The sequence below is a fragment of the Orycteropus afer genome, unplaced genomic scaffold, assembly GCF_000298275.1.
Source record: "Orycteropus afer afer isolate SDZICR_OR568_19922 unplaced genomic scaffold, OryAfe1.0 scaffold00043, whole genome shotgun sequence".
Lineage (NCBI taxonomy): Eukaryota > Metazoa > Chordata > Mammalia > Tubulidentata > Orycteropodidae > Orycteropus > Orycteropus afer.
The window spans coordinates 6,213,574-6,231,179 of NW_006921630.1; the positions used below are offsets into that span (position 1 = coordinate 6,213,574).

Below are 17,606 nucleotides of genomic sequence, written 5' to 3' on the forward strand. Positions count from 1 at the left end.
TTTTTTTTTTTGCTTTATACATATTTTTCAGTGACATTCTCATTAGTTACATTGGTTGCATTCTCATTAATTCCATTCTGGTTGTTCTATTTCCATTGATTTTGCTTTCTTGTCCACCCTTATCTTCTGATCTTTGGACTAGGGTAAATGTTGACCAGTAGGTCTCATTTAGATGATTGTTTAGAGGAACACAGTACTCACAGGTGATATTAATATTTATTTTATGAATCAGTCTGTCTTTTGGCTGATAGTGACCTCCAGGAGTGGTTTGATTTCCAAGTTTAAAGGGTATCCCAAGGCAGTAGTCTCAGGGCTTCCTCTAGGCTCTACTGGTCCAATAAGTCTGGCCTATTTTAGGAATTTGAATTTTATTCTACATTTGTCCCCCATTTTATCCAGAACTGTCTATTTATCTTTAGTCAGAAGGGTCAATGGTAGTAGCTGGGCATCATCTAGTCCTGGTCTCAAGGTAGGTGAGGCTGTGGTTCGTATAGTGTATTAGTCCTGTAAACTAGTTTCTTCTTTGAGTCTTTAGTTTCCTCCTTTCTCTTCTGCTCCAGATGCACAGAGACCAATAGTTGTATCTTAGATGGCCACTGGCAAGCTTTCAAGATGCCAGATGCTACTCACCAAACTGGGATGTAGAACATTATCTTTATGAGCTATGTTATGCCATTTGGCCAAGTTGCACCCCCTCCCCAAGATTATGATTCCAAGCACTCAAACCCAGTACTCAGTCCTGCAAGGTGTTTGGTTATGTCTAGGAAGTATCCATAACTGGGCCCCCATGTGCTTTATCCTGTTTATGAATATAAATGCAGCACACACAAACATGTGTATACATTTGCCTACAGAAACATCTATACATGTGGACCCATATATTCATATGTTCTTACCCATACAGATATTAGCATACATATGTAGCCACATACACATTTTTGGTTGTTACTACTATTACTATAAAATTGTATATGTTATGGCTTTTACCAAAATTGTCCTTTTTTTAAAAAATGTACTTCTTCGTGTCATCTTTCACCTTAGTCAAATTGTGCAGACTTCATCATTACTTGGTTTTACCTTAAAGAGCCCTGGTGGCACAGTGCCTAAGACATTTGACTACTAACCAGAAGATTGGCATTTCAAACAAATCTACTAGCCGCTCTGTGCAAGGAAGATAGGGCAATTTATTTCTATAAAGCTCTGGTAGGTAGTGCCTAAGGCACTTGACTGCTAACCAGAAGGCTGGCGGTTCAAACCCACCAGCTATTCCTAGGAATGAAGGTTGGGCAATCTACTTCTGTAGTGACACTGCCTTGGAAACCCAAGAAGGGGTCACTATGAGTCAGATCCGACTCAACAATACATAACAACAACCACCACCACCAGCAGATCCGGGTTCCAGTGTCTCCGCAACCTCACCAGCATTTGTTGTTCTGTATATTTTTGATTATTGCCATGTTTTGCAGGGGTGGGATAGGATCTCATTGTAGTTTTAATTTTCATCTCCGTGATGGCTATTGATCTCAAGCATCTTTTCATGTGTTAGTTGGCTGCTTAACTGTCCTCTTTGGTGAAGTGTTTGTTCATATCCTTTGCCCATATTTTAATTGGATATTTTGTTATATTCTGGAGATTAGACCCTTATCAAATATACCATTCCCTAAGATTTTTTTTTTTCCAATCTGTAGGTTCTCTTTTTGCTCTTTTGATAAAGTTTTCTGCTAAGCAGAATTATTTAATTTTTAGGAGATCAGTTACCTAACTTGTCTTCTGTAATTTGTGCATTTGTAGTTATGTTTGCTAATCTATTACTGAAGAAAAATTAGGTGAATCATTTTATTTTTATATTCTGTTTTAAGAGTAGCTCTGATGAATTTAATCCCAGAATTTTAGTAAACCTGATTACAAGTTTCTAAAGAAATTAATTACTTGCATTTCTGCTTATATATTGCTGTTACTATGTATAATCTGTACCATGATTTCCTGGGTTATGTATTCTGAATTTTAACTCTTGTTATGTTCATTCTGTAGAGGATGAGCCATCTTCCCAAACTGTCTTAAGTCAACCAATCTCAAAGAAAGCTGTAAGAACACCAGAGGTTCCAGGTAAGAGTAATTTTTTGTTTTTCTCCTTAACTGACTGTCTTTTTTTAATGTACAGAGTCACTAAGAGTTTCAATGAATCTTCTATAAATTCATTGAATTTGGCAACATAGACATGTGTCAAGAGAAGATGATTACTGACCCTTTAGTATCTACTAAGTATCAGCCACATTGTATATGTTAACTGATCCACACAACCTTACAGGAAAGGTATTATTCCCATTTTATAGGTAAGAAAATTGGAACTCAGAGCAATTTAAATTCTTCCTAAGATCATGTGATACATGGCTGAGCCAAAATCCACACCCAGATTTTCTTCTCCAAAGCCCCTTTACTTTTCCAAAGTACCTCATTCTCATTCTTCCATGTAGCAATTAGCTACTTAGTAATGTTTGTTAAGTGTTGCATGAGTGAATATGCCACACAGCTTTCCATTTAAAATGGAATGAGTGTCTTGCATGGTAAAATAATGATACAATACAGTCCATCTTACCAATTTCATACATATGTATTTCACTGAATCTAAGATGCTGTTAGTTGGAAGATACACTATAATAATTTTATGTACTGCCAAGAGGGAAAAAAATGCTATCCATTAAATTGCAATAAGCCGTAGATTATAAAATGCATAAGGAGCCATTGTGGCACAATGGTTAAGTGCTTGGCTGCTACCAAAAGGTTGACAGTTCAAACCCACCAACTGCTCTGCAGGAAAAAGATGTGGCAATCAGCTTCTGTAAAGATTACAGGCTTGGAAATCCTACAGGGCAGTTTTACTCTGCCCTGTAGGGTCTCTGTGATGTTAAGTTTAAAAATAATTATATTTTAGAATCAGTGTAATGTGAGACTAGGCTACATTTAATAGTCTACTTCAGTTTTAAAACAGTTTAAAATGCTTCGCAAAGCAGGGGAAGGATTGAATTTGGTTGAATTGGTAATGCTTAATATCCTTTGGTTTTTAGTTCCCTTTTTAAAATTTTTTTTTTTTTCTGTTTAAGAAAGTGCCACAATTACAAATCATTATAGCTAATGAAACTGACCATCCTTGGTTATTTTTGTTTGATTGGTTTTTACCTAAGTCCTGAGTTATTTTTTATCCGTTTATTCTAGTAAGATTATGCTTTATAATTTGAACTGTTCTGTTCTGAATTTGGAGTAAAGTATATTATGCTTAATTCCTTGAACAGCCTATATTAACTGTGTTAAGATTATAAACTATTTTAGAAAAATGCCTTGAGTAACGGGTACTGCAATCAGATTTTCTAAGATGTTTGGAAAAACCATAATCTTTAAATTTTACCTGTGGTAAATTTCATACTATATGCCTCATACCTGGAGAAGCAAAATAACTCATTTTAAAAATCTAGAGTAAATTTATAAAAATTATAAAGTTAAATAAGTTGATATAATGAAGACTGAGCACCAGGAATAGACCATTATGAAACTATGATGTAATAGAATGTCTTGAGCAGTCTTTTAGAGTTCCAATTAGGCCTGCATTTCATTATTTATGAGGTACCTGGCTGCATAGTGTTGTGGAAAGAGCACTGGGCTTCGGCAAGTCATTTACCTATCTTGATCCTCAGGTCCTTTATATTACCTGCCATGCTTCACTCACCGCAGATATGAGATAACCCACTGGAGTCAAGTTGGTCCCGACTCAAAACAACCCTTCCTTGGGTTTCCAAGGCAGTATCTCTACGGAAGTAGATTGCCTAGTCTTTTTTCCAAGGAGTGGCTGGTGGGTTTGAACCATCAGCCTTCTGGTTAGCAGTCAAATGCCATAGTGCATGCAAAATCACTTTGTAAACATTAGAAAGTAGAGATACAATATGTTTTTTTCTCACGGCACTTTACAAGAGAATATATCTTCTGCATCCTGTCCTTAAGATGCATAATAAGATGTTCAATAAATATTTTTTGTGCAAATGAATGGCTATCCTCTCAAGATATCTGTCTTCTAAAAAACTTAAAAAACCAAACTCACTGCCATCAAATTGATTCCAACTCATAGCGACCCCTTTGGGTTTCCAAGGCAGTAAATCTTTGTGAAGGTAGATTGCCCAGTCTTCCTTCTGTCGATTGGCTGTTGGGTTTGAACCACCAACCTTCTGGTTAACAGTCAAATGCCTTAGGCACTATACCACCAGAGCTCCTTATCTGTCTTCTAGATGCTGTAAAGGGAAATTGGTTAAATCAATTTTGTAAAAACACACATATGGAGTCAGTGTAATGGAGAGGGCCAGCGAAAAACAGTCCAGACTGATTTTTGCAATTCTCATACAGACCCAAAATATAATGCTGTTTTACGGTGATGATGAAACAAGACATAAGATAATCCAAATTTAGATACATATCTGGTTTTAGAATAGTTGTGTGAGGCTCTTTGGAAAAAAAAAATACTTTTATAAGTGGTCTTCTAGGCTAACATTAACATTTTATTTAAAATTAGAGTTAACACAAGGTTAAATAGTTGTAGGGAGGGAGTATAATAATTCTCAAGAAACTAGCCCAAAAAGGGGTAATCTCTAAAATTTATAGAAAATGTCAGCACTTTAACAATAAAAAGATAAATAACCCAATTAAAAAATGAGCAGAGGACATGAACAAACACTTCACCAAAGAAGACATTCAAGTAGCTAACAAACACTTGAAGAAATGCTTGTAAACGTTGGCCATTAAAGAGATGCAAATCAAAACAGGAATAAGACAATCATCTCACCCCAGCACTAATAATAAAATTCAGAAAAACAGAAAACAACAAATGCTGGTGAGAGTATAGAGACTAGAACCCTCATACACTGCTGGTGGCACTATAAAAGGAGTGCAGCTACTCCTTTTACAGTACAATATGGTACTTCCTTAAAAAGCTGGAAATAAAAATACCATATGATCCAGCAATCCCACCACTAGGTATATATCCTAGAGAAATAAGACCCATGGCATGACAGATATATGCACACCCATGTTCATAATAGCATTATTCACAATAGTAAAAAGATGGAAACAACCTCAATGCCCATCAACAGAGAAGTGGATCAACAAACTATGGTACATACACACAGTGGAACACTATACAATATTAAAGAACAATGATGAATCTATGAAACATCTCATAACATGGATGAACTTAGAGAATATTATGCTGAGTGAAATAGTCAATCACAAAAGGACAAATACTGTGAGACCACTATTGTAAAAAGTCAAGAAAAGGGTTTCACAAAAAAAGAAATATTCTTTGATGGTTACCAGGAGTGAATGGGAGGGGAGGGTAAACCACTCACTAGAGTACAGACACATAGTAACTTGGGTGAAAGGGGAGAAAAAAAGCCCTAAAATTAAAATATATGCATTAATAAGCCATAATGTTAAGCCACAAATGAAATAGATTGTTGAGTTGGTGCTGTGTTACAGATTTCAGTTATTAATTGAGAAATTAAGAAGAGTTTTATTTGGTATATCTTTTCTTTATATGAGTATGGCCTGCTGAGAAAAACTGAATTTCTCCAATGAGACCATAAATATTATATGGCAAGAACCATGTCTCTCATTCACTATTGTATTTCCACACCTAACATAATGAAAAGCTTAGTAAACTTTTGTGGGATAAAGGGATGATTGTATAATAAATGGTACATTTGCCATTTTATATTATTTTAAATGTTTTTTCTTCCTTTATTAGTGGTAAGTGAAGACTCTCTAAATAACCTGCGTAGACCCCCTCTAAGAAACTCAAGATCTGGTAAGAGATTGTTTTGACTATTGGTTTAACATTTTTATAAACATAGATTTATTTTAAAATAAGATATTACATGTATTCATATGATTCAAAATTCAAAAGTTACTGTAAATACACAATGAAAAGTTTCCCTGCTCCCTCTCTTCCTTAAGCCACTCTGTCTCCTCAGAGGCAAACAAATGTTGTTCAGTTCTTAGGTATTTTTCCAGAAACCTTTATGTGATATTATCTTTTCCTCTTTTCTTTAACACAAATTTCATCATGATAAATACTTTTCTGCACGCACCTTCTTGTTTTGTTTTTATTTTACATAGACTGAAAGGTCTCTCCATGTCCTTGTTGAAAGATCTTTCCCTTCATAAAAGGCTTCCCCATTTTTTTTTGGAGATTTTGCTGTAGTTCTGTTTGTTAGTGTGATGATTTTAAACTAAGATCAGAGACTTTAATTCTTTTCAACATAAGGCTAATAAAAAATTCAAGAATGAGAATTTGTGGCTCAGGGCTATAAAATTTCCATGCCTCAATTATATTTCTTTTCGACTAAAACCTTAGAAAGTTTGCTAAATTGATTTCATGACTATGAAAGAAAACTAGTAAGTTATACCACACTGTCTACTCCCACTTCATTTTCAGTGTTTAATAGGTCTCTAAGGATATCATGGGAAGTGAAAAGGAATTTTCTTTATTTTCCATTGGGTTTCTGCCGCTCCCCAATCATTCCTTTTAAGAATTATGTTGGTTTTTTAAATAGATAGTTGACTATTCTTTATATGTCTACTGATAAAGATCTGTTAAGGTGTTGATGAACAACCTGTGGTAAAGAACCATATGCATTTCCTTTTCAGCTCTAATCATTTTCTTGCTGTCTCTCTTGCAGATTCATCATACAAAACAAACGGAAATTCTAAAATGAGTGAATTAGGTTCGTTTATCTATAGTTCTTAAAGATTTGCTTTGAGGGTTCTGCTTATCTGTAGAATGTAAGAAATGCACACATTTGGGTCACTGACTGGAGAGTATTACTTTGTCTATTTTCTCAGCATGTGGGACACTGTCTCTATGGCCATGACTTTTCTTTATAAACTTGGTTTTTAATGTATGAAATTAAGTCTTAAGTTATGTTATTTTTTAAATTCATATTTAAAAAAATTTTTTTCATCAAGTCAGTTGTGATTCATAACTACCCTATAAGACAGAGTAAAACAGCCCCATGGGGTTTCCAAGGCTTTAATCTTTACAGAAGCAGACTGCCACATTATTCTCCTGTGGAGCAGCTGGTGGGTTTGAACCACTAATCTTTTAGTGAGCAGCCAAAGCTTAACCACAACACCAACAAGACTCCTTTAAAATTCATATAAGGACAAATGCGTTTTAATTCTTATTAACCTTTGTTAATTCACACTGTTGAGAGAAAGAAAATAGTAACTTACCAATTAAAGATTTTTATTTACAAAGTGAATTTAACATGTTTTTCATAGAAGTTCAGTGTCCTTTGCCATGTTTGTTGAACTGGATTAAATGCTTTTCAGTGTCTTCCTTGGTGTAGGACATGAGCTACCAAAATCTGTGGCTTTAAGTAAACCTGAATTGATTGTGGTTGGACTTAGTTTTTAAGTTTCAAGACTTTTCTAAATTTGGAGATAAGTCAGAAAGAAGAAAGCATTTTATTTTATAAAGAGTTGTCCCTTCCTCTATGAAATTCATTTTTCACTTAAGCTCAGGACAGTTTCTTTTAAATATACCTACCACAGTTTCCCTAGTGCTCTATTTAACAACTTTTTTTAAAAAAAAAATTTAATAGGTACTTAATTAGAACTTAGAGCTGGAATAATCAAACACTCTTACTTTGTGTGCTAGACTTAGAAATCATTTTTATGTGCAATTAAAACTTTTTATAGTGCCTCCCATTTAAAGATTTTCTATGGAATTAATTCGGGGAATGGCACCATCTGATTCCTTTTTCAGCATATATTGAATATATGAAATGGCCATGCATGGAACTTGCATAGTGGTGATATCCTCAAAATAGTTTTTACTGTCTCTGCCCAGCTGCCCCATCCCCACTCTTTTCAAAAGCATGATTGGCAATGAGTAGTCATTAAGGTAACATTCTTAAAGGAGCTATCCAGTGCTTTGCCAGCTACAGCTTCCTAGTACAGCCAGGCCCACAACTTGTTCTTGTGCAGCTTATGAGCTAAGAATGGATTTTTACATTTTTTAAGAGTTTTGAAAAGTGTATATATGCAACGGGGAACTTATGTGACCCACCAAGCCTATAATACTAAAATTTGGCCCTTTATGGAAAAAGTTGGCCGATCCCAAATATAGACCAATGTCAGAAATAAAGACAGCAAATCCTCTTAACAGTCTAAAAAACAATTCATTCAATTGTTCTAAGAGTAAATTCAGAGTTACACATTTGCCCAGACATAAAATTTATTAAAACATTCCATACCAGGTTGTACTGACAGCATAAGAAAAGAGGAGAGACAAATGAATATCCCACACATAATGACTTGTATTCTATCCAGTCTTCTGTTTAAGAAACCATGATAGTCTCATTTATATCTTCATATTTTTATTCCCAGACAAAACACAAAATAAGCAAAGTGTATGTTTTCTTGAGTACCCTTCTCTCTTCACACCCCACACAGTCCTGAAAGTCTCTAGGAGAGGAAATGAGTGTAGTAGAAATGTACATGCTTTGACACATAGGCTTTCAGCGTATCTAGGGAATTTTATGAGTCTGTCAGCCTGAGATATACATGAAACTTTGTCTTTTCCTTTAAAACTGTGGCCAAGTCGATTCCTTAGAAAGTTGGAATTAGAAATACCATTTGATCCAGCAATCCCATAACGTGGTATATATCCTAAAGAAGTGAGAGCCAGGATAAAGACAGATATATACACATCCATGTTCCTCACAGCACTGTTTACAATAGCAAAAAGATGGAAACAACCTAGGTGGCCATCAACAGAAGAATAGATAACCAAACTATGGTACATACATGCAATGGAATACTGTGCAACACTGAAGAATAATATATAATCTGCTAAACACCACATAACATGGATGAACTTGGAGGACATCATGCTGGGTGAAATAAGTCAATCACAGAAGGACAAAAATATTGTATTAATTGATTATTGTAAAAAGTCAAGGAAAACTATGGCCAAGCATCAGAAAGTAGTAATATAATTAGTGGTTACTCTCCACTAACAGGGAGCTCTGGTAGCATAGTGCCTAAGGCACTTGACTGCTAACCAGAAGGCTGGCGGTTCAAACCCACTAGCCACTCCTCGGAAGGAAGGTTGGGCAATCCTACTTCCGTAGTGACACTGCCTCGAAAACCAAGGAGGGGTCGCTATGAGTCAGGACTGACTCGATGGCAAATAACAACAACAACAACAACAGGGAGCTCTGGTGGCGTAGTGCTTATGGCATTTGACTGCTAACCAGAAGGCTGGTGGTTCATACTCACCAGCCACTCCTCAGAAGGAAGGTTGGGCAATCTACTTCCATAGAGATACCACCTCAGAAACGGAAGGAGGGGCTGCTATGAGTCAGATACGACTCAACGGCAGTCAGTTTGGTTTTGGTTTGGTTCTCTGCTAACAATTACAAGTGATCTGTTCTTACAATGAACATAAAGGTCTAGGACTTTTGAAAGTGTCTTTTCCTGATCAGTTGAGGGAGTTGGGGAAGTGCACTTTAATAGCACAGTTTAATCATTACCATCTGTCTATGAATTTGTCAAAGCCAAAAAGTGTTTTAATTTCTCAAAGCCTTTGCATGAGAATAAGGAAGAGTAATACTTTTGCTTTTAATGCTTAGCCTTTTACATGTAGCAGCCAAGAAGTTTAAAATAAAGGAAGCTGAATAACAAAAGGAGAAATGAAATTAAAATTTTTGTAGTCATAGATGTTGCTGATTCATCATCAGATTGTGTATTTAAATATTTATGTGTAGATTCTTTACAGCTTGGATTGAAAAGATGAAGATAACTAGAATGTTTTAAACATTTCATGAAATCTTTAATTATTGAGCCATAATTCCAGAGTATTTAAATTACAAAGTAATGCTATTTATCATAGTGTAAGAAATATTAGCAAAAATCTTAATTTAAAAGTTTATATTCTATGATTATAAAATCTACTTACTGAACAGACATTTATTTTTAACCACCTTCTATATCAAGACTGGGCAGTCTACTTCTGTGAAGATTTACCACCTTGGAAACCTAATGGGGGTTGCTATGAGTTGGAATTAACTCAGTGGCAGTGGACAAGCCCTGTTGGTGCAATAGTTAAGTGGTTGGCTGCTAACCTAAAGGTCAACAGTTCAAATCCACCTATTAGATTGAAAAGACCTAGCGGTCTGCTTCATAAAAATTATAGCCTAGGAAACCCTATGGGGCACTTTTGTCATATTGGGTCACTATGAGTTGGAATCAACTCTGTAACAATGAGTTTATGAGTAAGAATTGACTTGATGGCCCAAAACAGCACCATGTGTCAGTGACTGGCCTAAAGGCTAGAACCATATAGAGCCATGAGATTTTTCTTTCTCTGCCTTTTTGGAGGACTTGATCTAATAGAAAAGAAAATAAGTAAAACAAACAAACAAAAACAATCAGTGTAATATGATTAACTGCTTAGATAGTGGTGCATGGTACATGGGAACCTGAAGAAGTGCCTTAACTATGCAGGAGAGGCTGGGGGAGGAGGGGTTATAACGGGGGATGACATTTGCGTTGAATTTTAAAGGATGAATAGCCAGCAAAATAGGGAAGGAGGCTTGCAAATACTACAGTTTGTTTTATGATAAACATTATTCTTTCCTTTAGGGTCCATGTAATATGAGAAATTCTCTTTTACATTAGAGACAGCACTCTCACATTAGCAGTGACTCTATCTGAGGGAGCTTATGTTAAATAATTTTTAGATTGGCATTGTAAATTAGAGTAGACTTGGGTTTCTTGTGCTTCATTTACGAGAATGAACATGTTTTAAATGTACATACTGGCAAGATAGTAGATAACCTGATTCAATGATGATTATTTGTTAAATCTACGAGATTCATTATTTTAGAAACAAAATAATACTGATTGTTTGAGTTTGTGTTTAGTGATGGAATCAAGACAGCATTGTATATTAAGTAACTGTTTATGTCTTAAATACTGTTGATAAATATTTACTGTTAGGAGCATAGACTTGTAAAGAAAGTATCCTGGGATACTAGATTCAAAGTCTTAAAAATATTCAGATAAAGAAAAAAAAATCTATGATTTTTTAAAATACTTTTAAAATGGTAATAATAACAGTAGAAGTAAAATAAATTGAGAGCTCCCTTATATAGACTGGTTAAAAAATAATTATTAAGTACCCCTTCTCCTGTTTCAGAAAAACCAAAAACCAAACTCACTCCTGTCAAGTCGGATCTGACTCATAGTGACCTCTCCTTGGGTTTCTGAGGCAGTAGAGTAATCTCTATGGAAGTAGATTGCCCAGTCGTCCTTCCAAGAAGTGACTGGTGGGTTGGAACCGCCAACCTTCCGGTTAGCAGTCAAATGTCTTAGGCACTACACTGCCAGAGCTTCCTGCTTCAGATTAGACAACATAAAAAAGGAGACTGAATTCCAGCAGCCTGGTGTATGGGGGGTTGATTATTAGGTGAATTGGCTTTAGACAAATTGACCTGGAGCTTAAATAATATAAATAAAGTTTTCAAAAGAATAAATTATATAAGAATGCAAAAGGAGTTTACTATTCATTTTTTTCTGATGAGCACAATGAATGAATGTAAATCTCAACACACTTTTTAAATATTAATACAGATGCTAAAATCAACTCAGCCTTAAAGAAGTTTTACTTCTCTAAGTAATTTTAAGAGAGTAAATTATATAAAATAATATGCCCTAATACAAATGTAACTTTAAAAAAAGCTACTGTGTTTCGTTACTTACACTTAGGAGTTGTTAGAACCTTTCAACCTTTTTTTCAACATTCATTTATTCAAAATATTATTCAATGCTTACTGTGTGCTGGCATGAACAAGACTGATGCCGTAGTAGAGGTGTGATAGAATGGAAGTCAGAAGAGCCTATTTTCAAGTTCCTTTTTATTACTTTGTTTTCCTGACACCCTTAGACAAGTCATTTAATATCGCTGATCCTCACCTGTGAAACTGTTTCCTTATGACATTACAGGAATCAGATAACAGACATGAAGGGGTTTTTTTTGAAAACCGAAAGCAATATAGAAATATTAAGGACTTATTATTGAGATAATAACTAAAACATGGTATTTGACTCTTAAGAAGTCATCTTTTGTTTGCATGCTGTATAAATAGTTTTATAAATGAATAAAATAAACCTGTTATACCAAAAAGAAGTACTACAATAGCTACATACTTAAAAAATAATACTTCAAAAAGGGAACAATACCTTTTTGTATGTTAATGACATTTTCAAGGAGAGATGCTAAATAAGATATGTTTGCCTTTGCATTTTTCTGCTTGAGAAAGAGAAAATGAAAGGACAATCTGCCTAAAGATCCTAGATTAAAATAGTACATAGTATACTAACCAGATTCTAGCTTTTTAAGAATAAGATGGTAATATTGGCAATTTTCTGAGTGTTAGTTTTTTTTTTCTAGCAAAAAATGTTGAAACTTGTTTCAGGTACATTTGTACTTGCCACCATCAAGAAGCATTTTCTTTCTTTTTCTTCTTTTTTTTTTTTTTTTAGGTACAGTGTGGTTATTGATGGTACATGACAAGGTTGGGCTCTCTAAGCCCCTCCCCTTCTTCTGGGGGTCTGGATGGAAACTGTAGAAGATGGGAGATTTTCAGTGTGCTGGGGGATGGAGTTGGGGCAGGGACTCCCCAGCAGCCAAGGGTCTCTCTCTTCCCCTAGTGCTAGTTCTGGGGCTGGTGGTCCAGGGGGCTCTTATTCCTTGGAGGCCATGTAGACCATTAAATCTACCACCCTGTTGCTCTAGCCAAATTCATTTTCATACCAGGAAAGGGACTTAACAAACTGGTTGTTGAGGGCAACCAGGATCAAAAATGGAAGAGTGGGTGTTACTATTAAAGTCACAGGAGGCAACTTTGTCTTCAGTATAGCCCAGGGTGCTCTTTAGGGGACCTCTGATGCCTACCTCACGACCTCCTTAATATCATCTTATTTGGCGGCTTTCTCTAGATGGCAGGTCAGGTCCACAACTGAAACATTGGGGGGTGGGGACACGGAAGGCCATGCCAGTGAGCTTCCCATTCAGCTCAGGGATGACCTTGCCCACAGCCTTGGAAGCACCAGTAGATGCAGGGATGATGTTCTGGGCAGCTCCACGGCCACCACGCCACAGTTTCCCATCCACAGTCTTCTGGGTGGCAGTGATGGCATGGACTGTGGTCATGAGTCCTTCCACAATGCCAAAGTGGTCATGGATGATCTTGGCATGGGGGCTAACCAGTTGGTGGTCCAGGAGGCATTGCTGACAATCTTGAGGGAGTTTCATACTTCTCATGGTTCACACCCATCACAAACATGGGGGAATCAGCAGAAGGGGCGGAGATGATTACCCTTTTGGCACTGCCCTTCAAGTGAGCTCCAGCCTTCTCCATGGTTGTGAAGACACCAGTGGACTCCACAACATACTCAGAACCAGCATCACCCCACTTGATGTTGGCAGAATCTCACTCCTGAAAGATAGCAATAGGCTTCCCGTTGATGACAAACTTCCCATTCTCAGCCTTGACAGTACCATAGAACTTGCCATGGGTGGAATTATAATGGAACATGTAGACCATTTATTTGTTTATTAAAATAGACCATGTTTATTGAGGTCAATAAAGGGGTCATTGATGGCAACAATGTCCACTTTGCCAAAGATAAAAGCAGCCCTGCTAACCAGGTGAAGAAGGAGCATTTTCAATGGAACCCAGTTTGACTAGCATTATACCAATTAAAATGATTTGGCTAAATAAATAAATCTCCAAATTCATCATGTATTGGCAATTGCCTTTAGAGGTTAAAATCAATAGAGATGAAATCTGAAAATAAACAAAAAGATCAGTTTTGTTGAAGCAATCTGATTCAGGCTACTTCTCTGCTTATGATCCTTCAACGATATTTTAGCCTAATTGTGCAATGCCTACATTTAGATATATCTCCCTTCATTTAAAAAAGGTTTCCGAACAGTCTATATCTGCTTAAAAACACTGTATATGAAGTTTGTGTTTGCAAAGACCAACAACCCAATCAAAAATAGGCAAAGGACAGTGAGCAAATAGTTTAACAAAGAGGATACTCAGATGGCCAATAAGCACATGAAAAAAGGCTCAGCATCATTAGCTGTTACGAGTGAGTGCACTACTATTGAGTCGAATCCGACTCACAGCGACCCCTCCTTGGGTTTCCAAGGCAGTATCACTACCAAAGTAAATTGCCCAACCTTCCTTCCAAGGAGTGGCAGGTGGGTTTGAACCGGCAGCCTTCTGGTTAGCACTCAAATGCCTTAGGCACTATGCCACCAGAGCTCCCCATTAGCTATTTTGTCCTTGTTATGTGCCGTCGAGTCGGACCCGATTCATAGTGACCCCTCCTTGGGTTTCCGAGGCAGTATCACTACGGAAGTAAATTGCCCCATCTTCCTTCCAAGGAGTGGCTGGTGGATTTGAACCGCCAGCCTTCTGGTTAGCAGTCAAGTGCCTTAGCCACTATGCTACAGAGCTCCCCCATTAGCTGTTAGGAAGATGCAAATGAAAACCACAATGAGATATCATCTAACCACATGAGATAGCAATAGAATGCCAGTATATTTAAAAGAAAAATAAAAAGTGTTGATGAGATTGTAGAGAAACTGGAGCCATCATTCCAGTACTGGCGACAATGTAAAATAAGGCAGCCACTGTGGAAAATGGTTTGACAGTTCTTCAAAGTTTAACCCTTTCGTAACCCATGGGACATATATTGCCCACCAATATTTTCAGCCTCTCAGTGTCTTGAGAAACTCCTATCCCAATTGTAGTACATGCTACCACCTGGCAGTAATCTGTATAACTAGAAATCTGACGAAACAGGCCTTACCCTGTCCCAATCCTACCACCAAAGTCCACTTGGACTGTATGGGTTCTACATAATCATATCAAAATTCGCTACCTCAAACGATTCTTTTTCCCTTGATTTCAGCCTCCTTTCCATTACTGAAAACACATTATCAACAAAAAAAACTGAAAGCGTAAAATAATTTAGTCTTAAAAGGGTTATTAATACAGAATTATCTTATGACCTAGTAATCCCAATCCTAGTTAAGGCAAGAATACAAAGAGAAACCTGTTCACCAATGTTCTTTGAAGCATATTCCACAATAGCTAAAAGGTGGAAAGAACCAAAATATTCATCAACAAGTGAATGGATAAGCAAAATGTGGTATGTATATACTGTGGAATATTATACAGCTATAAAGAGAAATTAAGTTCTGATGCATGTCTCAATGTAGATGAACTTGGAAAACATTATGGTGATCAAAATAAGTCTCAAAAGGATACTGTATCATCTCACTTATATGAAATAAGCAAATATATAGAAACCAAAGATTCTCAGTGGTTATCAGAAATGGGGAGGGAAGGGAAGGGGAGTTTTTGTTTGGGGGACACTGAGTTTATGTTAATGGTGGTGAAATGTTTTAGATGAAGAGACCCATAATGGTGGCACAACATGAAAAATAATGTCATTGAATTGTACGTGTGGAAGTTGTATTGGTAGATATTTCAATAATTTTTTTAATAAATAGTAAAAGACTGAGAACTCAACCTGTCCTAATATGAGAGATTCTAACAATATTCTGTACTATATTTTGATAGTACAGAATCAAAATAATCTATGACCTAATTCCCCACAGTGAAAGGAAAAAATTATGAAGAAAAGTTTGTTGGATATGTTTTGCTTATTTATCTTTGTACAGTTTCTGTGTTGCTATAAGAAATAGTGATATGTGGGAACCTGCTGGAACTAGAAAGAAGCTTGCTTTATCTCTCAATTCTACTGGTATGGTAGTGTTCTTAAGGGAGTGTATGGAGGCTAACAAATAGGAGAAATGAGAATAGAGTAAACCTATAGGGACTAGAGTATTTCATTTTTTCTGGTTACACAGGTTAAATTTTAGAGTATAAATAGATCTATGAATGAAGGAAAATAGATAATTTTCTCATTCTAGTTCATATTACTTATATATGAAATAGCCTAGGATTAATGATAGATTCTTTATGCCTTAACATATAAAATGTTTATTTAATGTGTCTTTATGTTCACTTTCCCAAACTAGAATATTTATTCATAACCTTTAACTTCTGATGTCATACACATTATGCTTTTCTCTTCTAGAAGCTACCAGTGTCCAACAGAAGGTCAATTTCTCTGAAGAAGGTACTTTTAAGTCATGCAATTATTTTCTAAATATTTTTCTTATTAGTAGCAATTTTGATGGATACTTAATGAGGCAAGAGCAGAAAACAGTGTCTTTTTCCTCAGGAAAAAAGATTCATACTTACATGAACTGTTAAGTGGGCAAGTGAAAAAATAGAATAGAATGAATGATGATCACTCTCATGTATATTTGAAGCATCTTTTGTCTATTTAAGTTAATAATTTTAAGCAAAGATAAATATTTTCAGTTTCTCATATTTTCATGCCTTTGATTTTATTATGAAAATAATTTTCCAAATTTTCGTAACCAATCTGTTTGACTAGTCTAGGAGTAAAATTTAGTCCATGGTTAAGCCTAGCATATCTAAGCTTATTCACCTAAATACTGACGTGTGTGTATTTATGTGTGTGTATACACCCACTCTACATACACACAGACATGTGTACTCTGATCTTGCTTAACTACCTATTGGTGGTTTTCTCCAACCCACATGGTAAACATTTCCCACTATTTAATTACTAACTTTTGACTCTACATTAAAGCTTCTGAATATAGTCTTTTAGATGTTCTTGAAGGATATGTTCATATAGGATACCACAAGACAAATGAGCTCACCCGTTTAAGCTATGTGGTTCAAAATACAAATGTTGTTGTTAGGTGGTGTCAAGTCAGTTCTGACTCATAGCCATCCTATGTAGAAACAGAACAAAATACTGCCTGCACCTGTAACATCCTCATTGCCCATTGTTGCAGCTACTGTGTCAATCCATATCATAGAGGGCTTTTTTCACTGATCCTCTACTTTATCAAGCATATAACCTTCTTAGGTATTGGTGCCTCCTGATAATATAACCAAAGCATGAGAGGCGAAATTTTGCCATCCTCACTTCTAAGTAAGAAGGATTTTGGCTGTACTTCATCCAGGACAGAGTAGTCTGTTCTTCTGGCAGTCTATGATGTATTTAGTATTCTTCACCAACACCATAATTCAAAGGCTTCACTTCTTTCTTGGTCTTCCTTGTTCATTGTCCAGCTTTCACACTTACATGAGGCAATTAATTGAAAATAACCATGGCTTGGAACAGGTACACCTAGTCTTCAAAGTGACATCTCTGCTCTTTAACACTTAAAAAAGTCTTTAGTAGCTCATTTGCCCAGTGCAATACGTAGTTTGATTCCTTGACTCATGCTTTCATGGGTGTTGATTGTGGATCCAAGTAAAATGAAATCCTTCACAACTTCAACATTTTCTTCATTTATTGTGATATTGCTTATTGGTCCAGTTTGAAGATTTTTTTTTTTTTTTTTTTTTATGTTGAGGTCCATACTGAAG

At 36.0% G+C, this 17,606-nt stretch overlaps 1 protein-coding gene across 1 annotated transcript in view; it reads left to right on the forward strand.

The window, feature by feature from the left end:
• Window positions 1-17,606, forward strand: part of TOR1AIP1 (torsin 1A interacting protein 1) — a 43,107-nt gene that overhangs the window by 2,275 nt on the left and 23,226 nt on the right. The window contains exons 2-5 of the mRNA XM_042780515.1: window positions 2,032-2,106; window positions 5,786-5,845; window positions 6,720-6,764; window positions 16,231-16,272. Of these exons, the coding sequence (XP_042636449.1) occupies window positions 2,032-2,106; window positions 5,786-5,845; window positions 6,720-6,764; window positions 16,231-16,272 (222 nt within the window). The remainder of the gene's footprint in view (window positions 1-2,031; window positions 2,107-5,785; window positions 5,846-6,719; window positions 6,765-16,230; window positions 16,273-17,606) is intronic.